Raw genomic sequence first — 27,331 nt, 5'->3', positions numbered from 1 at the left:
TAAAATTTTTTACCTTTCAAATAATTTAATAGTAAATGATTTAATTAATAACCGAAAAGAGGTTTTGAAATAGAGAGTTGTATATTAAATTGCAAAAATCAAATTTTACCCCGAAATTCACTTCACAGTCCACTGCATCTGCAACCCTTTTCCCTCCATAATCGAGGTTTAGGGTTTTTTTTTTCTTTTCATTTTGGCTTCTTTTGATTTAAAACGTGCAATGGCATCATTCTCACAATATTAAATCCAACATAAGCACGTCTTGTTTTGCTTCTCGTTGATAATTTCACGTTCTTATAATGTTTGATTCCTGAGAATTTGCTCCAAAAAGGGGGAAAAAAGAAAAAAAAGAGATCAGTCTAAAAAGGTAGAAACCCTTTCTTTCTTTTTTTTTTTTCCATTCGTTTAAATCTGATTAGTTTGGATTATTTCCTAATCTCAAATTCTTGATCCTTTGGTAGCAATGGCGGCGGAGTTTCCTGGCACTCCAGGCACTTCAGAGTCGAGTGTGGCGGACGCGCCACTGGAGGATGTTCAAGTATCACGCTGCTGTCAAGTGGTATGATTTCAAATTAGAGAAGCATATTTTACAATATTTTCATAATGTATTCTTTCTTGTTTCTCTGTGTAAACTTTTTCTTATTTATTTCAGTGGAAAACCAAATATTCGAAGGCAGAAAGGGGGCGAGTTTTTCTAAAGCAGGGAATTCGTATACTTGAAAAAGGATATGATGATATTCAAGCTGAGAATTTGACTCTTAAGAAAGGTAAAAACAATGCGATTATGTTTAACATCATTTTGTTGATTTCATAGTGTTTGTTTAGGGTTTTAATTTTATAATGGGTTAATGTACAATTATATAATAAGTTCGAAGGATTTAGCTGAAACTTATGTCTGCTAATGGTTGTTTTCATACGTTTATGCTAGTCTTCGTCCATCAATTGTGAATCCATTTATGTTGATATTTTATATTAAAGGAGTAGATGTTCAATTTGAAGTGTCCTGCAATTTTTGTTATAATTTGTTGCTTTGAACTTCAGCGTATGAAGAAGAGCAGGCACTAACGAAGGTAGAGAAAGAGGGCAGAGAAAAAGAATTGGCTTTAAGAGTTTCATTAGAGAATGAGTTATCTGTTTTAAAGTCGGAGATATCCAACTTAAAGAAAAAAGGAGTTTCGGATATTGAAGATAAAATTGAAGAAATAAAGCATCTTAAAGCTAGAGTTTCTGACATGAATAAGGAAATAAGCTGGCTCAAGGAGCTTGTTGAGAAAGAGAAGAAGAGGGCAGATTTGGAAAAGAGGAAAGCTGCTGAAGCATCAACATATGCTGCAACTGAGAGGGGTAAGGCTGGTGAAGAACATAGGCTAAAACAATTGGAGACACTAAGGAAAGATGTTAGTGAAGCAAAATCCAAGTTGGATTCAGAGAAGTCAAAGATTGACGAGGAAACTAAGAAGCTACAAGAAGAGAAAAAGAAGGCAGTTGAAGAAAGAAAGTTTGTCGATTTGGAGATGGCTAAAGCAAGTGAGTTGAGGAAGATTGCAGAAGAAACTAAGAAAAAGGCTGTTGACGAAAGAAAATGTGCTGATTTGGAGATGGCTAAAGCAGAGAAGCAGAGGAAGATTGCTAAAGAAACTAAGAAGAAGGCTGTTGAAGAAAGAAAACGTGCTGATTTAGAGATGGCTGAAGCAGTGAAGCAAAGGAAGATTGCGGAAGAAAACATGAAGAAGGCTGTTGAAGTAAGAAAACAAGCTGATATTGAGATGGCTAAAGTAGAAGAGCAAAGGAAGATTGCAGAAGAAAATAAGAAGGCTGTTGAAGGGGCCAAAGTGGAGGAACAAAGGAAGGTTGTAGAAGCAACTAAGAAGAAAGCTGTCAAAGAGAAGCTGCACAATAATAATTTGACCAAACAGCTAGAACAGGCCAGGAGAAGGAATGAAGAACTACATAAAAATTTACATGAACTTTCTGGCTCAAGAAATATGGAGGAGGCTCCTTTTGACCAACCTGATCGAAATACGATTGCTGCAAAAACAGAAAAGACAGCACAATTCAAGGTGTTGAAGGAAGATGCAGACAAGTCAAGGGCAGTTTCTGGTTCTTTACAAGTTGAGGATATTGGGAAAGAGAAGACTATTAGTGAGAGAAAAAAAGCAGATTCAAACACGAGGAAAGCAGAAAAGAAAAGAAAGCTTGTGGAAGTGAATACAAAGACGATGAAAAAAGAACACCGTGGTGATCATCTATCAAAGCTGTTAGAAGATTCTAAGCTGAAGATTAATGAACTGCAGAAGCAGATACATGAACTCTCATCCAATGAAAAAAAGATTGGTGAATTGTTTGTTTCATCTAACAATGGCATTAGTGCTGAAGTAGCAGAAGTAAAGCTTTTGAAAAAACAACTGAAGTTTGAGAAGGAAAGAGTAAAGCATGCAAAAGATGTTGGTAGGCTGGAAAAATGTCGTAGTAATCTTTTGCAGCAAGAATTAGGTTGCATGAAGCTCAAGTTAATTCAACTTTTGGACCGTTTGGATGCTGTAGATAATTGTTTCTTAGCTCCTGCTGAAGGTATATATGACATGGAAAAGGTTAGTTTCTGTTACTATTCATATCTCTGAGTGTCTTTCTTTATTCTCGTATTTTAGATCCTTTTGTCCACAAAATTTCAATTATTTTCCCGATTGATGACTGTAGTATCGTAATTATTTTTTCTTTTTCTTTTTGAAAAATAGCATACTGTTTTGGCATTTGATACTATATTTTGCTACTGGGTGATTTTCTTAGACTGAATGTTACCTGATGGCTTTTCAGTATTATTGAACTGGTGGGTAGAGTATCTGTTTGCTTTCAATGCTACTTCAATTTGTGGGTGGTTTTGATGATATGGTTGCTCTTAGTAATTTAATTTCCCCAGCGTGGAAAAAACTAAAAAATCAGAAATAAAGCCTTTCAAAATAAAGGATGGAGAAAGATGAAGTGGAGAGAGAGAGAGAGATGGAGGGAGGGATTTCATCATTACAAGTTTCCTTGTATATTTTATCTCACGTTTATCCTATGATTTTGTGTAATCTGTACCTTTTCATAAATTTTTAAAAAAGAATTTAAATCTGCTGTCTCATCTTAGTATGTTTTTTTTGTTTAGATCAATTTAAAATGCATAAGGTTTTTGTGTAGTCTTACAGTGTTCTGTATTTTCATTATTGTTGCTATTTCTGCCAATGATTCTGATCATGGTTGTACATGGGATTTTTTATATGCTCTGCAGGCTGGGGACTTTTCAAGTATGCAACGAACAAAGTTGAAAAAAAAATTGCGCAGCTTAGAATTACGGCAAACATGTCTTCAAACTGAAAATCAATTTCTTAAGACTAGGTACATGGATACCACTGCTTCCAATCCTCTTGGGGAAACATTTCGACTTGATGACCATTTGCTTCCTATACGAGGAGGGAACTGTTGTGAATCTATCACAGGTATTAATGCTAAATTGGAGTCTCTATTTGGAGGCTCTAATAAAACAATGTTACAGAGTTCTGCAATAAATTCCAGTACAGCTTATTTTTCTGATAGACAGTTGGTGGGCTCACAGGAAAGGGGTGCTCATTCAGTTACCACATCAGCAAAACTGGGTGAAGAGAACTTAAATTTACAACCAACTGTTTCAAGCATGTCTGGTGAAGTTATGAAAAATAGGTGCAGTGAAAATCCTGCTGTGGTTGCTGAGAATAGTGTTAAAAGTCCTCTTGGTTCTCTTGGAAGAGTTAAGGGCCGTGTTAGGAAGAGAAAAATGATGCTTGATACTGTAGAATGTATTAAAACTTTGTGCTGTGAGAGTAAGAAGTTGCATTTACAGCTTGAGGACAAGATTTCTGTTTTGCATGGTATGGTACAAATGGACAAACCCAGTGAAGAAGCAAAATCTTTGAGATGTAACCTGCAAGATATTGCATATTCTGTGCATGATAGATCTCGTAAGAGAAGAAAAGCATCTCATGAAGAGACTTTAGCTATGGAGCAATATTGTGATGGTCAGCAGATTAAGCAGATGCAAGGTTGCTCTGAACATTTGTGCAACCCTGATACTATTGATCCTAAAACTATGGTTGGTTTTGAGGAAATAGTCTACAAAAACTATATGAAATTGCTGGATTTGGATGATGCTGCAGAGGAAGAATGCTATAGGATGGCAGTAGAAAGGCCTGTATCTCCAACACTTCCTGAAATGGAATTTCCTGGCATCAAATCATTCGAGGTCAATGAATTTAGACCAGTACAGGATGAGAACTGTGAAAGATTCTCTCTTGAAAATGAAAATCCTGCATCTTCTGATAAGTTTGATGTTATGAATTTGAACAGTTCCATTCAGTTGCAATGTAGTAGGGTTGACACTTCACCTAAATTACAACATGAGAATGGGTGTTCTTTTGGTTCCTTTGACTTTCTAAAGCGTAATGAGAAGGGTTTTTGCAGTACTTTGCTAGCGGAAAGAGCTATTTTAAGCCATTCCCAGAACTCTGGAGTGGACGTGGAGATGTCAGTTGCTCCTAGTTCTGGAGATGGAGTGGTGAACATTCCATCTGAAAGTGAAATTAGATCCACCATTGAAAGTACTCCAAAATGTGTTATGTTCTCTGACATCAAGGATGATAGCAGTCTCTCTAGAATTTTTCGTGCCACTAAAACTTGTATGGTTCAATGCTCTTTGCCTGCTTGGAAAGAGTTTGTTGTGCATAGAATTTCACATGCTCTTAAACTGGAAGAGGAGCTTTTACCCAGGTAAGTGTTTTGTTGTCATCAAGATATGCTATTGTGTCTGCTGTTGAGGACTGTCTATGAGTTCTTTACCTCTTGCTTGATTCATTCTGATGCCTGCTTGGACTCCCAGAACTGTTAAATTAATTGATGAGTAGATGCCGAGCGTGCTTTCTAAAACTTCATGGTTTTTTGTTTCAGGGAGAAGGCTTGTGTATTTTTCTCATTGGTACTTCTCAACTTCTGTACAGCTACATCTAAGAACTGCTCTCTGCTTAAGGATTTCATACCCTGTTTACACTTGTTTGCTGAACACATTAATGAAGGTACCTTCACAATTTTTATCTGTGTCTAGGTTATGTTTGATTTGTTGTATCTAGATTGGTTCTTATAATTTTTTATTTGGTTGTTTCGGCTTAGGCTTTATTTAACTGTTCTTTTGGTTTAGTGATTTCTGATGCTGAGGCTAGAAGCGTGGTGGATGAATTATGTTTGGATGAACTGCTTAGTTTAATTGAGGAATTTCTTATAGAGGGGAGAGTTATGTTGTGTGCTGCCCTGTCTTCTGAGACTTCTGTTGAATGTGATTCAAGAAGACATGCCATTTTCAATGGTTCAGCAGTAGTATTTACACATGAAGCTGCTTCAGCTGACCTTTTGGTGGCCGGTAGCATTATATTGGGTTCAATTTGTGCGGCTGCTGACCGAGCCGGCTTTCTTTGTGAAGCTGCATATAGCATTTTCCGGATGCACAGATATGATACCTCGGTGGTTCTGGTTATTCTTCATGCGTTTGCTTCTGTGGGTGGCAATAAAATGTTCACCTTAGAAAATTATAGTTTAACAATAACTGTATTGAAATCGATAGTCATGTTCCTTGAAAGTGAACGTGCACCGATGGCTACAGCGACTCATTCGTTTGTGGGTGATGTTCTACCTCAGTTCCATGCATGTGTTGGATGCCCATTTTCTAAGGACGCCCTTTCTGTAGATATTGTCATCTCATTGCTCTTCACAAAGCTTCAGAATTTTGCCGGGTCAGGATTTATGCATCAAAATCTGATAGCAAATTCATCGAATTCAAGTGTCATGTCCATTGAGAATATAGCTGAACAAAATTTGAGCTGTCTCCTTGACATGAATGTATCCTGTTGTTTAGATAAGTGCAGTTTGGCTGGTATACGGTCTGGATCAGTTGTCACTGAGACCTTGTGTGACATCGGTGACATCTTATCATTGATGGAGCTGCTTGCATGCAATATGGTAATTTTTACCTTTTTCTTTTATTATAGAAAACGCAGAAAAGAAAATTAGCAAAATGGTAATATTTGGCTATGAATTTCCCCTGGCTGAATCAAAAACTTTGAACTTTTTATATTAAAATATCTTAAAAGTCTTCATGATGAATGATTTTTTAAAGATTTTAAAGTAACAAAAAAGCCTGAAAAGAAATGCCATATATTTTGGTTTTAGATTTTGCTTCCTAGTTGTGAAATTGTTTGATCTTTTGTACTGAGATTTTAACTCATGATTTCATGAAAACAGAGCTGGAACTGGACATGTAATAAAATCATTGCCCAGCTGTGGAGTACCTTGGAGTCATCTGCTCTTGAGAACCTTAGTGTTGCTATCATTATTCTTCTTGGTCAACTTGGGAGGTATTCTTGGTTTAAATTTTGCGTTTATCACTTTTCCTGCTTTCTCCCTATTTGTATGTCAGTTGAAATTCAATGTAGGTTTCCTTAAAAAAAAAAGGGGTTAATTCACTTTTTGGGGCTTGAACTTTGCAATTGTTCTCACATTGGGGTTTGTACTTTTTTATGTCTAAGTTAGGCCCTGCAGCAATTGTTCGCACATTGGGGCTTAAACTTTTTTTTTGTCCAAGTTGGTCCCTAATATTTCCTTAAAAGTCCCAAAATTTAGGTCCTAACGTGGGAACAATTGTCAAGTTCAAGCTCCGATATAATAAAAATGGCTAAGTTCAGGAACTAACTTGGATAAAAAAAAGTTTTAAGTCCTATGTGGGAACAATTGTCAAGTTCAAGGCCTAACTTGGACCAATAAAATGTTCTGGCCCTAATGTGGAATAGTTGCCAAGTTCATGCTCCAAATAGGTGATTTAACCCCCAAAAGAAACTTGAATTTAGCTTTTAGGTGGGTATTTAGAGTTTAAAAGTTTGAGACAATTGTTACTGATCAGAACAAAAAAGTGAAATGTTAAAGCAGAAGATTTTCTTTTACTGCAACTTTCAGAAATCTTAATACTATCCTGAAAATTCTTGGCAATCAGTTTAGGATTCAAGAATCAAACCCAAGCCAAGTCTATGATTACTTAGTCGTAAATTTGAAAAGATAAATTTGATCATTTGTGGCACAGTCACGAATTTGGGAAAGCTTTGAATCAGTAAAAGTACCATGGAGGCCCTTGTACTAGGAGTCTAATTGCATTTTGCACCCTCTACTCAAAAAAATGGGCAAATTAGTCCATGTAAATTAGATCAAAAAGCAAATCGATTCCTCTGTTAAAAATTCCATCAATATCTACCATTAAAAAATAGTCCATGTACGTCAGCATGAGATACAAGTAACATACCATGTGTAGCTATTTGGTCTGTAGTTTTTAACAGTAGAAATGAATGGAAGTTTTAACAGAAACAACCAATTTGCTCTTTAATATAATGTATAGGGACTAATTTGCTCATTTTTTTAAGCAACAGGGGCAAAATGCAACTAATACAGAGGCTTCCATAATACTTTTACCTCTTTGAATCTATTGGTAAATTGTATTGTTAAACCAGAGAATGGCTATAAATCCTTAAACCAATACTACTATAGCTCAGAAAATCCATATTCCTTCACAAATCTCATATAACTTTCATGTCTGTTTTTAAGAATTGGAGTAGATGCTGTTGGATATGAAGATAAAGAGGTCGAAAACTTGAGAACGAAGTTAAACGCTTTCTTGTTGCGGGAGACTACTATTAGAGCCGGTCTTCCCATCCAGCTTGCGACCGTTGCTGCTTTGCTGGGGCTTACATCTCTCGATTTGAACAATATTGAGCTTGTTTCTGCCATGTCAGGTCAGTTTGTTCCTGCAAATCTTTTAAAGAACTGGTTTCCTTTGTTGACCGAAGAGCAACAAGCAGTATCGATTAGGCTCTTCCAGTCTGTTGACTGAAATTAGTTGCATCATGGACTTGCACATGGAAGTTTGATATGCAAGTTGCAAAAATTTTAAAATCAGGGTACATTCTTTTGTTGAATGAATATTTTTGCAGAAATCAGTAGTTTCTCCTCACTTGGTAGGTTTTTGGGTTAACCCATTTGTTTCGGTTTCATATGTTTACTTGTTCATAAGTAGTATTGAGGCGTAATTGTATTCTATCGCCACACCTTCATGTTCAAAGAAAAAAAAGAAGGAAAATTCAACTTTCCAACTTCTGTTTTTGTGTGTTGCATATAATTTTCTCCTTGCAATTTCATTCTTTGAAAGTGTTTCTGATCTATTGCAATTTGAAAATATTTTGGTAAGAGTATCTTAGAAGTCCTTGTCTTATGCACGGATTGCATTTTAGTTTATCTGCTTAAAAATGAGCAAACTTGGCCATTTACTTCACATAAGAGGAGCATATAGTCTCTTCGTTGAAAATGCTAATTTTTGTGTTTAAGGCATAAGAATAAATTTAGCTTTTTTAACTTTTTCACATTTATTCAATTTAGTTCCTTTTCTTTTATTTCGAGCAAATTGTGTTTCAAACTTTCAATCTTCAATTCATATGGAAAAAAAATTGAAAGGAAAGAGATTTAGTTCATATTTTTCAATGATGTAAAAATCAAACAAAGGAAAGAGATTTAGTTCGTATTTTTCAATGCTGTAAAAATCAAACCAGTTAGATCATCAATTTTAGCTTCCAACAACAATTAGATAAAAAAAAAAAGAAAAAGAAAAAGCATGGAAGATTATATAAAAAATAAAAAAATAATAAAAAATGTTAAATTACTTTTTGGGGTACATTGGGATCTAATACTTAACAATTATTTTCATATTGAGGTTTTAACTTTATTAGTCTAATTTAGTTCTTGAATTTGATAATTGCTTTCACATTGGTCCAATTTAATCTTTAATATTGTTTTAAAAACCTTAAAGTTTAGGCTCTATTATGAGAATAATTGTCAAAGTTCAAGTCCCAATATGAGAATATTTTTTAATTTCAGTGACTAATTTAGATAAAAAAAAGTTTCTAACTGCAAAAAATGTTATTAAGTTGAAGCCTAAATATATAAAAAAAAAAAAGCTAGCAATTTGATAAAAGAAGATGATTATTTGTGAGGGGTTTGGAATAGCATGGAATGATAGAATTAGTAATTAGATTCTAGAAATACTTTTCCATAAAAAAAAGCATTTTTAATGCACACACAAAATCAATCATATTTGGTTCCAAATCACCTTTTCATATAAAATAGCAATAACAAGAGCAACAAAGAAACGCGTCACCATTATCTAATCCTATAAACCCTTAAAAAACTAGGTACCAAACAATCCTTTATTTTCTTTTCATCTTTTGGTTCAAAGCACAAAACCAAAGCGAAGTACAATTTAATGAAGCATAAAAACCCGCAAATAAAATTAAAAATTATCCCTTAAAATCTAGCTTCAACCGGCAAAGGTGGAATACTCTGTTCATGCCTGAAGAAATTTTCTGGGTCAACTTTAGTTTTCACTTTGACCAACTTGTTGAAATTATCTTTGAAGTACTTAACCCCCCAACCACTAGCTTCAATGAAGCTAGTGCTTGCATTTTTGTTGGTACCTAAATCAAGGTCCCTATAATTTACATATGCAGTTCTCGGGAACATTGATACATATGGTGCCATGTAATTGTAAAGTCTACGGATCCAATCGATATGCTTGGATTCATTTTTATCACCATCTTGCCATGCACTTACATATTGGATCATGATTTTGTTACCTTTCCGGTGAGGAAACGGGGTTTCCGATTCGGATATCCGAGCCATCATACCACCGTAAGGGTTCCATATCATCAGTGGAATATCTTCTTCCATAAATCTTTTCCATAAACCTTCTAATGCTGTTTCTGGTATATTTGATTTAACGAAATCTGATTTAGCCTTGAAATAGTTCTTGAATGTGGACTTACCTTGAAGGAGAACATCCGGTGGAGTGTTGCTTGGGTATCCAGCGATATAAAGAACCGATTTAATCCAACTCGTTTCGATGCAATCTTTTCGAGTTAGTCCTAATTCGGGGAAACTTTGTTGCATTATCTCTACGAGTCTATCAGCTTCACCAAGGAACAAGGAATTGTATGATGTTGTCACGGTTTTCTCGCCGTTGATCATTGCCGTTTGGATGATTACTCGAATGAAAAGGTCGTTGTCGAGGTTATCGGCAACCTCGATCCATCGATGGAAGATTTTGGTACTGTTTTGTTGTAAGGACTTGGTGATAGTAAAGACTGTCACGGTAGATGGTACTGGTACTAGCTGTATTTTCCATTGAAGAATAATGCCAAAGCTTCCACCTGCACCACCACGGATTGCCCAAAAAAGATCTTCACCCATAGCGGCTCGATCGAGGACACGTCCATTAACATCGACAATTCGAGCATCGATAACATTATCAACACCGAGACCATATTTTCTCATCATAGAACCATACGCACCTCCCGTTATATGCCCACCAACACCTAAACTAGTACAAAGACCTGCAGGGAAACCATGGATCTTACTTTTTTCATAAATCCTATAATAAACTTCGCCGATCGTCGCACCGGCTTCGATCCAAGCACTATTATCCTCAATATCGACTTTCACTGATCGTAACTTCGAGAGATCAACCAGGATGAAAGGTGATTCGATTGCCGATACGTAAGACATCCCTTCGTAATCATGACCTCCGCTACGTACTCTCATGTGAATCCCAAGTTCTTTGGAACAAATGACAGCGGCTTGGACATGGGATTCATTCAACGGCATGATGATGAACTCGGGTTTTGGCACCGATGGCTCTAAGTACCTTAGGTTTTGTGCCGTGGACTGCAAGACAGTGAAAAAAGAAGCATTGTTTGGGGTAAAAAATTCAGTGGACGCGGGAATAGGGATCTCGGAATTGGCTTTGAAACATTGAATGAATTTTTCTTGAATGGGATTTAATTTAAAGCTTTTAGCATGGCAGGTGGAAGCTGTTGTTGAAGACGATAAATGAAGGACTAAAAGCAATGAAAATAAGGAAGAAATGGAGGGAAACGCCATTGTTGTTTTTTTTGTTCTTGGCTCATATGGTTTTAAGGAACATGAGGATTTGATTCAAGTTTTATAGATGACAAAGGGAAGTTTGTGTTTTAATGGAGGCAAACGTGTAATTGAGCTAATCTTAACGTCATAATCAATTCCTGGTTTAAGGGCGGCAGCTATCCATTTTATTACACCGGAGCACTGTGGTGTGTGACTACATAACTCAATGTAAAGGTGAAATCAGAATATTTTTTAGGGGCCGGAATTAAACGATAAGATGCAGATTTAAATTTTAAAAGATTAAATCAAAATTTTATCGAAAATTTTAGATATGTATTTTTTACTTGACTTGACAAGTTGAATTGGATTTTATCAAATTAAATCATGATATTTAATACAAAATTATAGTTGGTGGCATATATGGTAATATTTATAAATAAATTAAAATTGAAATATTAATAATGGTTGAAATATAAAATCCCTAAAATTGATAGGGAATATGTTAATGTGATGTGAAATGTGTTGGGCTACTGCAAATCCATGCGTAAAGGCTCAATTAAGACACTCTTTCCCTTTTTCTTTTTATTATTTTCTCTTAGCTAACATAATGCATTAACTTTTTTTAATTCTCAATCCAGTTGTCATATGCCTTTCACCTCTCAATTTGACCCCCCAAAAAAATGGTTTAATCATAAAAAAAAATTAATCTACTTAATTTAAATTAGAAATTATTTAAAATTCAACTTGAAATAAAATAAATTTAGAAGTACTGAAATAAATAATCTACAATGATCTGGTGTAGCCAAAAGGACCGGCAAGAGTTTTGGACCCTTTGGTTAATTGGTCAAATTGCTTTTTAAGCCTTCCCCAAAGTTATAGGATTTAGTTTTGGTTTCTTTAACTTTTGATTAAATCGAAAAATTAATCATTCAATTTAAGCTTTTTAATACAAAATTTTTAACTTTGATCGCTTAAATTTTTTTTTAAAAAATTTTATCTCAGTTTTTCTAAACAAAAATTTTAAATTTGCTCATGCGATCCAATCCGAAATCCTTGACTTATAAATCTAAATGATTCAAACTAAAAATAATTTAAACACCAAGGCTAAAATTAACCAAATTTAATTGACTCGAATGAATAAAAATTTTAAAATAATCTCAATATAGGTTCTGATCATATTTGCTCTTTTTGATACAATGTCTAGAATTACCCATAGCCTCTCTCCAACCCTCCTATGATGTGCTTTAACGCACTCGAATCTACGCCCTCCTGAATTGATAATAATACCTATATCAATCGAGTTCAGTTGGAGAAGATGTGTGGTCAAAAATATAAAAAAAAAAAGATTAAAGCAAGTAAACCATGTTGGTCGGTTGGTTCATTAAATATGTTGTTTGTTTTCTTTGTCTCTTCCAATGTGAGAATCTCAGCTCATACTTTAATCACTCCTAAGAATTAGGCTTTTTTTTTTCTTTAATGTGTAAAAAATGTTCAAAAGAAAAGGAGAATGAATGGATATAAACTATTATTTGATATACTGTTGTTAGTTTTAGGTATAATAAAATATTAAAATAATATATATTATTTAAAAAAAGAAACACATGGTAATATTTTTTGGTAAATTATAAAAGGATAAAGCCTTAACAGCAACACGAATAGTGCAACTCAAAGTCAAGCCACACTTGGGGCGGTGAACACCCTCACCATCAGGCCAACACATGGGATTCAACACATAGTAATTTTTAAGACTACTTGTGAAATAGAAAAAAAAATATTTTTAGTGTACCAAATATTAACCCATAAAATGTACCATAGTTAAATTTACATTATCAAATCGAGCGATAAGAAGTTTTAAATTCTTGTGGTAAATTCTCGAATTCAAGTTGTAAGATGTAAAAAATAACATTTGGAAAGCTTGATTCCTTGATTAAATATATAGTTTGGCTTGATTTGGAATTTAATTAGAATCTAATGTGACTAATAAATATCGAAGAACCCTAGAAAAAAAGAGATAAAAGTAATGTTTTTTTGGGTTTCTTTTTTCTTTTTATTTTACGGTCCATGTTTGAGGCTTGTGACTGTTTTTTTAATAATGTCGTCTCCAAGGATCAAACTTGTATTCTTTCATTAGGAGTGATATTCATTACCATTGCACTCAACACTTGTTGATGGGATAAAACAATATTTAATTCCATTGCACTCAACATTTTTGGTCTACAATATTAAAACTTAACAATTTTTTTAATTTGATCTCTAAACTTGCATTCTGCTCAAAAGTGATGATACGACGCTTTAAAATTGTGTCATGTCATCACTTTAAAATTTTAATATATAAAGTCTAAAAAATATTACAAGTTTATAAAAAAATTTAAAATATAAAAATAAAATTCAGATAATAACGTAACATAATTTCTGAGTGACATATCATCATATTTTAAAAAAATTCAAGTTTATAGATTAAATTTAAAAAAAAACTAAATTCTAAAACTATTGGGAACAGAAAATAAAGGAAATTCAATGTTTATAAACTTAAATTGTTACCATATATAGATTCAAATGATAAAGAGCTTGAAATGTCTGCAATTAAATCTCAATTAAAATATTATAAATGTCAAATTTTTATTATTCCATTAAAAACTTAATCCTGAATTTAATTAGAAAATAATGACTAAGAAAAAGTATTAGTCAAGAGTATATTATTAGAAAATGACTGCTGATGGGACACCATTTCTGGGTCTATATTTACGTGTGTTCTTCCTTACAAGTTTTGCTTTTCTATAAGTCTTATCCTAATTGCCAAATTCAACACTACTTTTTGATGTGCACATATTTTATAAAAGGGTTAATATATAGATTAAATCTTTTAATTTTGACAACTTTTTTCTTTAGGGTTGGCATTCGTTACATAGATTAGCTCCTACATTAGCATCGTTTGTTTTTTTAAGAATTTGTGACGTGGACAATTATGGGACTCACACGTGAATTCATCTTTAATAATTTTTAATTTTTTTGAAAAACCTTAAAAATTTGAAAAAAAAGAGGAATATATAAATTAGAAAATTTCAAAAAAAAGAATATATATAAATTTAAAATAAAAATAACAAATTTAGTTAAAATTCAAACAAGTTAAAAAAATTAAATATGTTTAAAAGTAAATAATAAATAAATTTGGTTAATTTTTTTTACAAAATTACAAGAAATTGTAAAAATACAAAAAATTTAAAAATATTTTAAACATTAAAAAAATAAAAAAATATTGTAAATTACAATGTAATTTTTTATTTTCATATATTCAATTTTTTTTTTAATTTATAATATCTCTTAAAAAATTTAAAAATGTTCTATTTTTATTCAATTTTTTTCTTGAATTTAAGAATGATTAAAGATGAATCCACCAGTTGTTTGCTTATTTTTTCTCGTGTCACCTCTATACTTGTTCACATCATCAAATTCTTAAAAAACAAACTGTATTAGTATAGGGACTAATTTGTATAAAAAAAAATTGTAGAGGCCAACATAAAAAGGGGACAAGCCTTTATAAAATTATTTTACCCATCCCATCCTTAATTAAACTTTGTCACTTAATTAAAAATACTAATCAATCTTCATTCTTTTCCATTCTTTTATTTATTTATCAAAAAGCTATAATCCCATTTAGAATTTGATACTGATTGATGGGTCTAACTTTTTTTTACTGTGAATGCATGGGAAAAACAAATAAATATTATTTTCATTATAAATAATATTTATTGCTTAGTTATGCACAACGTCAAGCTTACCTAATATTCTCTTTAATTTAATGAAAACCCCTTCTTAATCTCTTATAATTTTTGGTGACATAACACTAATATTATCAGTATCAAGTTGATCGAGAAGCATCACTGGAGGAGAATAATAAAAAACACTTCGTAGTGTTTGACCCCAAGTCATCGATGCTAGGCCATCAGCAAATTTATTACCCTCTCTGTAAATATGTTGGATAATTACGCCGCACTCCTTCAAATAGTCTCCAGCTTTCCGAATTAAGCTGGTCTGACATGTTTTTTAATTCACTAGAAAAATATTTGAGATTAAATAAATAAAGATGATGAAAATAATTGATGTCGAATCTTAAAAAAAAAACCATGTTATTACTTGAAGAAATTATTTCCACCCTCCAATTTGCCAAAAGCTTTCACCGATCCACTTATACGCCACGCCAAGCAAATTCTATATTATTTTTTAGGTCTAATTATGATACTAATCCTTCTACTCTAATAAAATTTCTGGTCTAATCTCTTAGTTTTGATTTAGCATAATTTGGTCCTTTACTTTTTGTAATATTATTAGTAGATTTAATTGTTGTTGTTAAAGTGATGACAAGAGTTTTCTTTTCATTGTTATTCAATCACATAGTCAAAGTTACTTGGAAATCCAATAAACTATGTTTAGCCGATAATAAATTTCCACATCAACTAAATTTCAACTTAGAGGGTGTTATCAAATTATAAGAGTAGAAACGTTAGACTTTGTCGAATTAAAGTAAGAAAATGAAATCATAACTTTCAATATAATAAAGGGACTAAAACACAATTAGACCGTTTATTATAATAATTATTTGTGATGAATTTGGTAACATTTGTTCATAAAGTGAAGTCAAGTATGCTTGTGCTTATTCTTTTTATAATAAATGGGCCATTGAAAGGAACCACATCTGTATTCCTTTGAAGGAATCCTATTCTGTTTCTTCCACTACAAACAAATACCAATTTCAATAGGTTTGGACTTGTAGTAACCCAACCTATATTTCTATATATATATATTTTTTTTTCCAAATTTATGCCTTTGCCATGTGAAGTTTCTCATATATGGTAATTAAAATCAAATAAGTCTAAACTCGTGTATCGGTTTGATAGTTAAGGTGTTTATTGTTCTAGATGTGGCTTGGGTTCGAGTCGCGCTAGTCTTATTGCTGTTAAGGCTTTGCCCTTCTCTTATAATTCACTAAAAAAATAAAAAAAAATCTCATCATGGATTTCATCTTCTATTGGGAATAAATCTAAAATTATGTATGAATTTTGATTTGGTACAATTATACACATGAAATTTTGATTGTGGTTCAAATGTGTAAATGAAACTTTAAATTTTGATTCAATCATATTAATTTAAAGAAATAAATACATCAATTTATTTTTATATTTGATAAATATAATTACTTGTGTATGCAATATATAAACATAAAAGGATGTTATATCAACAATTGTGTTAACAATTTGTGAGAATTGGATCAAATCAAAATTTCATGTATAAAATTGTATAAAAAAAATTCATGTATAATTTTGATATTTATCTATTTCTACTATGCAACGATGGAATGTTAGTCAAACTATTTTAATTTATCGAAATTTTGTCTTTATACTTTATGAACACTGGGAAGTTAATCCGATTGTTGGTAATTGCATGAATTAGAATCGCTATCTTTGCTAATTTGTTGCATATACATTGTGTATAAATGGTTGAATTATTGATTTATAGGTTTGCAAAATATTTAATATGTTGGATAATATGGACATCATATACATATAATAAAAATACTTACATATTGTTATTTTACTATCATAAAGGTTTATCATAAAATGTTTGCCCAAATTAAAAGTGATTTAATTTGGTTAAGGTTTATTGAATTTTGGTTATTAAATAATGTACGGATCCAATATATGTAGATAATTTAATAACTAATTTCTAATTGATGATGGGTTGATTAGAAATTAAGGTTACTGCGCAAAAGTTATAATTAGTACTATGGTCTCCAAATTATATATAGATAACTTTTTTAACTTCACATCTTCAGAAAAGAGGGAGCTGCCTTCTTTAAAATACTTATGTGTTAATTTGGAAGATAAAAAAAAATATAAGAATCGAAGATTTCAAGACATGGATGGTTTCAGGCACACTTTTACGTCTAATTTTAATTCTTGATGATTTGATATGATAGATCTCGATTTATTAAATTTTATATATAATAATATTGCTGATTTGGATTAACTTCTTAATTTTGGTAAAATAAGAAGATCATATTCAGACAAATTAAAGTAAGGGCACTAACTTCTTAAATTATGGTCCATTTACTTTAATTCATCAGAATTTACCTACTCAATTTTTGTAAAGTATGTTAGTCTTACTGTCGGGCAATGAAATCACCATAAAGTAACAGTAAGAAACATGTGTGAAATGAAATCTTAATAATAATTATTTGGTCTAACTATGGATTTCATCTCTCCACCGAGAAGTAGTCCCTTTATTTTTCATATTTAATTATGAATTTATCAATAAATTATTAGAGTAATAACTACATTATCTTGTAATTATAAAAAGTTATAGACATGTTGATCTTAGTGAGTATAATTACATCTTAAAAAGGAATAATAAAATCTATTTTTAAAAAGTCATCATGGTTAATTACTTGTATATTTCATTCGGTTATCATCCTTCTACAAAATTGGAGCACTCAATTCAATGGAGCCTATTAATTATAACGCGGGGATACGCTCATATAAGTAACGAATGAGTAAAATAAAAATCGAACGCATATATTTTACGTGAATCAACTTCTCCGAAGAGGATAAAAAACCACAGGTAAAGGTAATTTCACTAAATCGGCAAAAAACAGAGAGTAAAAAGATGGAGATAAAAATTAAACCTCGAAACCCGAAAATAAAACCCTCAAAACTTAAACACAAAATTTTCTGAAAACTTGTAAAAGCTAATACCTAAATGTGTTATGGGCTAATTTTTCTAGGGTAGAAAAAGGACCTATTTATTCGTTAAATTTGTAGGTCAAATAATCTTAAAATAATCTACACCGATCAAATTTCAACTGGGATAAATAATCAGAATTTGATTGGAAGAAGAAAACTGAGAAAATTGCATGACACGTCGTCACGTTCCCTATCATGTCATCGCGACATCGTTCCCGCTTCTCCCTTGTTTCGTCGTTGCGACGTAGCATGACTCATCATTGCAACGTTGCTCTCTGTTTGTATCTTAATTTGACTGAAATACGAGGCATGCTCCACACAGTGATTACCTTAACATGTGATATACATGTATTTTATAAATAATTACACCAAAACCAATTACTAATGTATTTGGACATTTTAGAGTAAATGTAATAAAGCGTAATTATTAGAGTAGTAATTACCTCTAGTAATTATTGGATTTACTGGTTAAGAGTTTTTTATTCAGGATTTTTAAGTAATTAAATTTTCATATTTTGTAAATTTATTAAAGAGATAAATGTTAGTTACGAATGTTTAAAACTACACCATACGTAGTATGACGAAATAGATGAAAGGAAGACTTTTCTTGTACAAAATAAGTCCAAATGCAATGCAATTATCCACAATTTCCAGAAGTTGAATTACAAAAATAGTCAAGCTTGACACCTGTAGGTCGGTATAGGAGGAGTAGTAGGACAAGTATCATATATATATGAAACTCCAATATCTGACTTTTTTGGAACATTAAATTTAATAATTGACCATTTTAAATGCGTAATTTTCAAACCATGCACAACCACAAATTTTGGTGGTGTAGGTTTAATGACTTAATTATTATTAATATTTTTGTAATAATTATAAATCATCATTTAATTATTTTATTAAATTTTGTTTTTCTCATAGTCGCCATTTTTAAAATTGGTATAATAGTAACTTTAACCTTCAACATTTATATATTATGTCAATTCAGTTTTTGATTCAAAAAAATTTAATCCTCAACGTTTACACATTGTATAATTTGGTCTTTTTGCAATTTTGCTTTTCTTTATAATCCTTTCACATGAAAAGTTTTTTAAAAAAATTATCAGCTAAATTAAATTGAAAATGTGCAAAAATAGAAACACCAAAAAATCTTATATAATAATTTTTATATTTTCTCATTGTTTCCAAAGAAAAGTAAAATTTCAAAAGAAAAAAGAAGAAGACCAAATTATATTAGGCGTAAATGCTGATGGTTAAATTATTTTAGAATCAAGACTAAATTGATATAATTTATAAATATTGAGAGCTAAAGTTGTTATTGTATTAATTGTAAAAATAACCACAGTTAACTAGTTTGCAGCCAAATAAAATAAAATAATTTCTTATTTTTAAATTCACTTACTTAAGGTAGCATTACCTTATTTACTAAAATTACATAAAAACAAACTAATCAAGATGCAAAATAGAAAGGATAAATCCGCTATTATTAGTATAAAGTTATGAATTTAATCCTTGTTATTTAATTTGGTTATATTCAGTTTAGAGGTGCTCATGGGTCGGTCGGCCCGACCCGGCCTGACGGCCTGCCCGAAATATGGAAGGGTTTAGGTAAAAATATGGACAAGAAATATGGGCTTGGGCAAAAAAATGAGGCCCGTTTAGAAAACGGGCCGGGCCTCGGGCACCACTTTTTTAGCCCGAGCCCGGTCCGGCCTGATATAATAAATATATTTATTTTTTAAAATACTTTTTTTATTATTTTTTAATTTTAAAATACTTTTTAAATTTTTTAAATTTTAAAATATTTTTAAAATATTTTTAAAATACTTTTTTTAAATTTTAAAATAAATTTTTGGTATTTATTAAAAAAATGGGCCGGGCCGGGCTTATGATTTTTTTCTCAGGTCGGGCCTAGGAAAAATTTTAGGCCCATATTTCGGGTCGGGCTCGGGCCTAGGACCTGGGCCGAAATTTTTTATGGGCCTGGCCTGAACCAGGCCCAGCCCATGAGCACCTCTAAAATTCAGTTGTTGTATTTTTTAAAAACTTAAAATTTTAGTCCTCATCAAACGATACCTATTAAATTCATTAAGTTAAGTTTTGTTATTTTCAAAATTTAATATGGCAAATATATTGCTAGATGTGTAATGCCATGTTAACTTATTATTTTCATATATTACTTACAAAAAGTCTAGTAATGGATTAACGATTGCCATTTGTGTCAAAATTAAAATTTTAAAATTCTAAAAGTAAAGAGACTTAAGATGATACGTGAAAAATAGGGACTAATTCTACAATTGTATGCATGATACAAGACTAGTAATTGAATTTAAACAAAAAGATTTAACTGTTATTGTTTAGTTCAAGACTAAATTTTCAAAATTCAAAAACTAAAGGACTAAAATTGATCAAATTAAAATACAGAAACTAAATCTATAATTTTTTCAAAGTAGAAGAACTGATAACAGAATTTAATGGAAAAAAAAAAACAAGAAAGGAACTCGAAAGTATATTAATTAACTACATCTGTATATCTTTCTTCTATTATATGGTCTCACTTAGTACGAGGAGGAATGCTTTGTTCATTTCTGAAAAAGTTGTTAGGATCGACGGCGGTTTTCACGTCGACCAACCTCTCATAATTACCGGCGAAATAACTCTCCCCATATACTTTACCTTCTTCATAGCTCCAATTTTCTGCCACACCAATGTCAATGTCCCTATAATTCAAGTAAGCTCTCCTTGGATTCTTCGACACGAACTGAGTCATGAACTCGTGAAGTGCTTTCGCTTGACTCGTCCGATTCATCTCCGTTTCATTCCCCGGCTCGTTCCAGTTCACTGAGTACTGTATCTTATACAAATTCCCTTTCCGATGTGGGAACGGTGTTTCTTTATCGTCGATTTCGTCCATTCTTCCACCGTATGCGTTGCATGCTAATCCCACGTTTCCTAATTCGACCATCTTTTGCCATAATGATTCCAACCCATTTTTGGAAATCGGAGTCTGAACGTAATCCGATTTCCTCTTTAAGAAATCGGCGTCGTTAACGTTCCGGTCAAGCAAAGCTGTCGGTGGTGTTCCGGCATCGAAATTTGCCCACCAAAGAACTGAGTCAATCCATCTCATCTCTGTGCAGTTCTCGTTTTTTAAACCTAACTCAGGGAAATCTTTGCTTAATAAAGCTGCAACACCGTCGGCGTTCCCTAAATACAGTCCGTTCACCGTCACTCTCATCGTCCTTTGCCGGTTTCTTGTAACCGGCTGCAACAGCATTCTCGTGAAGAGATTTTCATCGGTCGTCGGAGCAATGGATTGCCATTTTAAAGCAATGTCAGTAGCGTTATCAGCTAATAACCTTTCGAGTCTGAAAACGGTGACCGTCTCCGGTACACGAACTAGTTTAACTTTATAAGCTAAAACGACACCAAAACTGGCTGCTCCACCGCCTCTTATAGCCCAAAAAAGATCCTCTCCCATGGCTTTACGGTCTAGAATTTTACCGTCGACATTAACTATCTTAGCATCGACGATATAGTCCGAAGATAAACCGTATTTCCTCATCAAAGTACCGTAACCGGCTCCGCTAAGGTGGCCACCAACGCCGACGGTAGGACATAACCCAGCCGGAAATCCATGGACGTTGCTCTTTTCCCATATATTATAATAAAGTTCACCGAGTGTCGCACCGGTTTCAACCCAAGCAGACTCGTCCGTCATATCGATAGATATAGACCGAAGGTTAAACATGTCAAGTACAAAGAAGGGTTTATCGGAAACATAAGATAACCCTTCGTAATCATGACCGCCGCTACGAATTTTGAGCTGAAAACCGACTTTTTGAGAACAGATTACGGCGGCGGAAACATGGGATTCTTCCAATGGAGTGATGATGATGACCGGTTTAGGCGTCGAAGAGGTGTTGAACCGAGCGTTACGAATGTACGCTTGCAAAACGGATGCGTAAGAAGGGTTGGTGTTGGAGAAGAGAATGGTGGAAACATTTTGGGAAGGATTAATGGATTGGCTTAAGCATTGGAGAAGCGATTGGTAAGTAGGGTTGGAGGCTGCGGATGAAATGGAAATGTTGAGGAAAAGAAGAGAAAATAGAAGTGAAATCGCCATTGAAATTGACATCGTCGTGTGCTTTGTTTTGTGTTAATGGTATGGTGCTGTAATATATGTAGATGATGAGTGGGATATTTATAAGGTTTGATCCTTTCTCCGGTGTGCAATGGTTTTGTAATATACGCGGCCTTGACTATCAACAAAGTCAAAGACAAGACACTACATGGGAAAATTATTCAGACAGAAAATGAAAAACCGTGTATCATAATAAACTACTTTTCTAATCTTTTGGTTCTTTGCCAAATCGGCATGTTGTATTATATATGTGGTCTATTTTGGTTTTAGTCCCTCTGTTATGCTGAATTTTGGGATTTAATTCTTCTATTTTAATTTGATATAATTTAATTCATTTGCTTTTACAAGTGTCATCTGTCCGGAGCAGAAGAAGTTTGGTATTGTTCCAATCAGTCGCTACTTTAAGCATTCAAGTTTTTGATAGAGCGGGGAAACAAAACCCCTACGAAAGAATACCGTACCTGTTGAGGGGTCAAATAATACTTTACTAACTTCTCCTTAAGGAGTCAGAAATCCCTCGATAATAATGTTAATAGTAGTCTCAAATTGATAACACCATTACTTGTTCAAGTAACGGGGTTGGTTTATTATTATTATTATTCGTGTATATAGTTAATGGCATGTAGAAAAATCTAGTTAACCATATTCAATCGATAATAAATTTACATGTTAGCTGGATGTATAAAGTTGTTTTAAAAAATTCTATATCATCACTTCAATGACAGTAATTAACGATATTATCAATTCGGACCTACTAAATACTAAAAACATTATAAAAGTAGAATCAAATTGTATCAAATTAAAGTAGATGGATTAAAATCAAAATTAATCCTTTATATTTATGTAAATACTAATGATATTATTTGACCATATACTTTTCATATGCATCGTAATTAATTTACTTAGAAAAAGGAAAGTGAATTTTGATTTTTCTAAATTTAAGCCATATTTCATCAAGGTTTTTTTTTTTTGCTTATTATAGATTTTTTTTCTCGGATGGAACAACACATTTTTTGAAAAATATTTTAATTAGTGTATCATTATTATTTTTTTCTAAAACAAATTATGAGAATAATATATTTGATTCAAAATGATAAATTAATTTTTTAAGTTCAGGCCTCATAAAATCAAACTTATATAAATTAAATATAAAATCCATTTCTTTTCAATTTATTTTCTTTAATTAACCCAAAATATAATTGCACATTTTGCAATATCTTCTAATACTTTTTATTATTATTAAGGTTGAATACTCAAAAAAAGCTGCAAATTAAGTGAGAATTAGGTATATGTATTGATTTTAGTAGTTGTAATATTGGAAAAAAAAGTCAACTCTTGTTGGTAGAAAACCAGAAAAAAAAATAAATAAAAAGAAGAAAAGTCTAGGGAGGGATGATGGAGAAATATCTTATTGCTTCAATCTATTTCATAAAAAAAAATGGGATAACTATCAAATTTAAACTTGTATTTTATTTTAATGTGTAATTTAATGCATAAATTTTTATTTGTTACAATTATATACATGAATTTGTATTGTCGCTCATATGTATACATGAAACTTTGATTTTGGTTGAATTGTACACATTTAAACAAACAAATATATACATTTATTTTCATATTAGATTAATATAATTGTTTGTATATATAATATCCAACAGAAAATGATACTAATTTGATAATGTTAGTAAAATTTCAAAATTGAATCAAAATCAAGATTTCTTATATAAAATCGCACAAAATCAAAGTCGTTGCACATTGGATCAAAGTTTATGTATAGTTTTGAAATTTATCTAAAAAAAATCAAACCTGAACTAATTAAAGTATTTAGTACTCTATCAGTAGAGGTACGAGTTTTACTAGTATTGATACATATTGGTATTGGTCTATTTTGATGTGTCGTTTTAGATTTATCACTATATATATTTGAAAAAAATAATATATAAAAATATATTTACAAATATAAAATAAATAAGATTAATTGAATTCAAAAATAAAATACTTAACTACTACATAAAATAGATTTCAAATTGGAATTATGAGTTTTGAGAGATGATTTGTCTTTGGCTAGGGATTTAAATATTATCCATCTAGAGACTAAAATGGATTTCATTACTATTATGCCTAAGAAAGTTTTTAATATTTATTCTCATCTTAAATTGTTGAGTGAGTGCAAGATGCTCCTTCATAATATGATTTTTAAGTTACTCAAACATGTCTCGTAGAAAGGAAATAAATGTATTGATGTGCTAGCTCGACTCGGAAGCAACTTCCAATTTGACTCTTTTATGATGATCCTTTTAACTTTTATATTATTTTGGTTGTCTAAGACCTCCGAGTATTTTAATTTTTGTATTAGTTAATGATAATTATGGTATATAATTTCTTGTATATACAAATGTAAACTTAAAATGACGGTATATTGATAATTATATTAATAATAAACTACAAAACATTTACAAACATTAATAATTTTTTTCGTATTTTAATAGCTATTTCAGTATTGCTCTTACTGTCGAAAAGAACCTCAAAATCACAATATTACTTTTATTTCTAGAAAGTGCTTTGAGATGATGAAAAGACAACGCTAAACCAATCCTAAGCCGTTTTAGTGGAGCGAGGAGGGATGCTTTGCTCGTTCCTAAAGAAGTTGTTCGGATCAACAGCGGTCTTCACGTCGACCAGCCTATCAAAATTTTCGGTAAAATAGCTCTCACCATACACTTTACCTTCTTCATAGCTCCAAGTCTTAGCTGAACCAATATCAATGTCCCTGTAATTCAAATAAGCCCTCCTTGGATTCTTGGACACGAACTGAGTCATAAACTCGTGAACCGCTTTAGCTTGAGTCGTGTACTTAATATCAGCTTCAATACTAGGATCATCCTAATTTATAGAGTATTGTATCTTATACAAATTCCCTTTCCGATGGGGGAATGCACTCTCTTTAGGATCGATTTCATCCATTTTACCACCATATGAATTACAAGTCAATCCCACTTTTTCATTTTGAACCATCTTTTGCCATAATGATTCCAACCCATCTCTGGGTATCGGTGTTTGAACATAATCCGATTTCCTTTTCACGAATTTAGTGTCTGTATTGTTTCGATCCAGCAATACGTTTGGCGGTGTACCTAAATCAAAATTTGCCCAACAAAGAACTGAGTCAATCCATGGCATCTCGGTGCAATTCTCTTTGTTTAAACGCAGTTCAGGGAAATCTTTGTTCAATAAGGTTAAAAGGCCATTGATGTCACCTAAATACAGTCCCATGACCGTGACTTTCACCGTTCTTTGCTTGTCTTTCATATTGGGTTGTAAAAGCATTCTCGTGAAGAGATTTGGATCGGTTGTGGCGCCGACGGTTTGCCATTTGAAGGCAACTTCGGTGCCATTATTGTCTAAGAATCGTTCGACTCTGAAAACAGTGACCTTTTCCGGTACTTTAACGAGTTTAATCTTATAAGCTGTAACAACGCCGAAGTTGGTTCCACCGGCGCCTCTTATAGCCCAAAAAAGATCCTCTCCCATGGCTTTCCGGTCTAGAATTTTTCCGTTGACGTCAACTATCTTGGCATCAATAACATAATCCGTTGTTAAACCGTATTTTCTTATCATGGTACCATAACCGGCACCACCGATATGTCCACCGACACCAACCGTAGGACAAACCCCGGCAGGAAATCCATGGACATTACTCTTTTCCCATATATGATAATAAAGTTCACCGAGTGTCGCACCAGTTTGAACCCAGGCCGACTCGTCCGGTATATCGACAGATACGTCCCGAAGATTATACATGTCGAGGAGAAAAAAAGGTTTATCGGAAGTATAAGATAACGCTTCGTAATCATGTCCGCCGCTACGGATTTTGAGCTGGAAACCAACCTTTTGGGAACATATTACGGCTGCTGAAACATGGGATTCGTCCGATGGAGTGATGATGATAGTCGGTTTAAGCGTGGAAGTCCTATTGAACCGAGCGTTATGGATACGTGATTCCAAAATGGATGCAAAGGAAGGGTTGTTGTTAGAGACGATAACGGCGGATACATTAGGGGATGGAATGATTTCACTTAAGCATTGAAGAAGGGATTGATATGTAGGATCCGGAGCTGCCCATGAAAATGAAAGGTTAAAGAACACAAGAGAGAAAAACACAAGCAACGGCTTTGATATTTCCATTTTGCTTTATTTTTGTTTTCAAATGTTGAATTTGATGAAATATTTAACTTATTTCTCATCTATGCTTATTGTTCTTATTTTAGAATACTTCTGTTTTTTGTTTTTTTTTTTAACGGAGGAACATAGTTTTTACTTAATTATTTATTTACGGTTTTCCTGTTAGTATTTTGCACCATGCATTGAAGGTTGTTTAGCTTCACACCAATGGTGATTTGCTTATTATAGATTTCCCCTTTTCTTCAACATGCAATACCACTTTTTTTTAAAACATATGTTTTAGTTACCCTATCAACTTTTTTTATACTAAAAAAAGATGGTAATAATGTTATATTAATTAGGCTGAGTTTAGCCGATTTAGTCTTAACTCGATTGGTATGGGCATTATTGCCAATACAGGAGGACGTGAGTTAGAATGCGCTGAAATGCATTATCCTCCTATTTAAGGGTTGGGGAGGGGCTATGGGTCGAAAAGAACAGATATGATCCGAGCTTGTAATGAGATTGTTCAAAAAAAATTATGCTGAGTTTATAAGAGTATTAATATTGTAATGCAAATACAAACAAATGGTTGGGTGCAATGGTAAGACACATTGCACTCTCAAGAAGAGGACATGGGCTTAAACCTTGGAGACGAAATTGTTGAAAGGGACAACCACCAACCTCGAACACAAACCCTAAAATGGACATGAAAGAGTTCGGCTCATGTCATCTGTTGTTTGCGCCACGCTAGTTTTTCATTTTATTATTTCAATAATTATTTAGTAATGATTAGTTCGTATTTTGAGTAGTTACCCCTAGTACATCACATCAGTGGACTGTACCTTATATATATAAAAACACCCAATGTTATATTAATTATGATGAGTTAATGCGACACCTAAAATGATTGTAATTCATATTATTTTAATAAATAATTTATAACCTATATTATTTTAAAAATTAACTTTATCTTTTATATTATTCTAATAAAATCTCAAAACCTCTTATATTAGATCTTTTCTATTTTTACACTAATACAAATATATGACTCTCATTACATAATAAAATATGAAAAAGGGTAAATTAAAATAATTTAATCTAAGGAAACCTTAGAAAATCGAAGTCAGAAACCATTAAAATGAATATTATGGGTGACTGGATAATTAGGGTTTATTATCCTATTTCAAGAGTTACTAGGGTTGAGGGTGAATTTTGGGCCTTAAGAGATGATTTATCTTCGGCTAGGGATTTTTAAAAAATATGGGCCGTTGGT

General features: G+C 32.4%; 3 protein-coding genes and 1 pseudogene across 5 annotated transcripts; 1 reads left to right on the top strand and 3 right to left on the bottom strand.

Moving 5' to 3' along the window:
* Positions 1-100: 100 nt before the first annotated feature.
* LOC107930380 (uncharacterized) lies at positions 101-8,240 on the top strand. Of its 3 annotated transcripts, none has more exons than XR_005919533.1 (9): positions 101-367; positions 462-559; positions 653-767; positions 1,042-2,591; positions 3,269-4,779; positions 4,957-5,081; positions 5,204-5,792; positions 5,915-6,018; positions 6,301-6,319. XR_005919533.1 is itself a non-coding variant. In XM_016862029.2 (9 exons), exons 2-9 carry the CDS (start codon positions 464-466, stop codon positions 7,672-7,674), a joined length of 4,341 nt encoding a protein of 1,446 aa, XP_016717518.2. In that variant the 5' UTR covers positions 101-367; positions 462-463; the 3' UTR covers positions 7,675-8,240. The 3 variants fall into 3 exon arrangements, 2 of the variants coding, with proteins under 2 accessions (XP_016717518.2, XP_016717517.2); XM_016862029.2 differs by adding an exon at positions 7,659-8,240 and having other exon boundaries at positions 5,204-6,018; positions 6,301-6,413; XM_016862028.2 differs by adding an exon at positions 7,648-8,240 and having other exon boundaries at positions 102-367; positions 5,204-6,018; positions 6,301-6,413.
* A 946-nt stretch (positions 8,241-9,186) lies between these two features.
* On the bottom strand, positions 9,187-11,179 carry LOC107930381 (berberine bridge enzyme-like 26). Its single transcript, XM_016862031.2, has one exon. It carries the CDS (start codon positions 11,026-11,028, stop codon positions 9,397-9,399), a length of 1,632 nt encoding a protein of 543 aa, XP_016717520.1. The 5' UTR covers positions 11,029-11,179; the 3' UTR covers positions 9,187-9,396.
* A 9,057-nt stretch (positions 11,180-20,236) lies between these two features.
* On the bottom strand, positions 20,237-21,946 carry LOC107930317 (berberine bridge enzyme-like 21). Its single transcript, XM_016861946.2, has one exon. The coding sequence runs from the start codon at positions 21,886-21,888 to the stop codon at positions 20,305-20,307; it is 1,584 nt and encodes a 527-aa protein (XP_016717435.1). The 5' UTR covers positions 21,889-21,946; the 3' UTR covers positions 20,237-20,304.
* A 2,346-nt stretch (positions 21,947-24,292) lies between these two features.
* Positions 24,293-26,079, bottom strand: LOC107930337 (berberine bridge enzyme-like 21; annotated as a pseudogene).
* Between the last annotated feature and the right edge of the window lie 1,252 nt (positions 26,080-27,331).

Source organism: Gossypium hirsutum, chromosome D10 (assembly GCF_007990345.1).
Source record: "Gossypium hirsutum isolate 1008001.06 chromosome D10, Gossypium_hirsutum_v2.1, whole genome shotgun sequence".
NCBI classification, from domain to species: Eukaryota; Viridiplantae; Streptophyta; class Magnoliopsida; order Malvales; family Malvaceae; genus Gossypium; species Gossypium hirsutum.
Note: the sequence above shows the minus strand (reverse complement) of the source record. Positions and strands in the feature narration are given on the sequence as shown.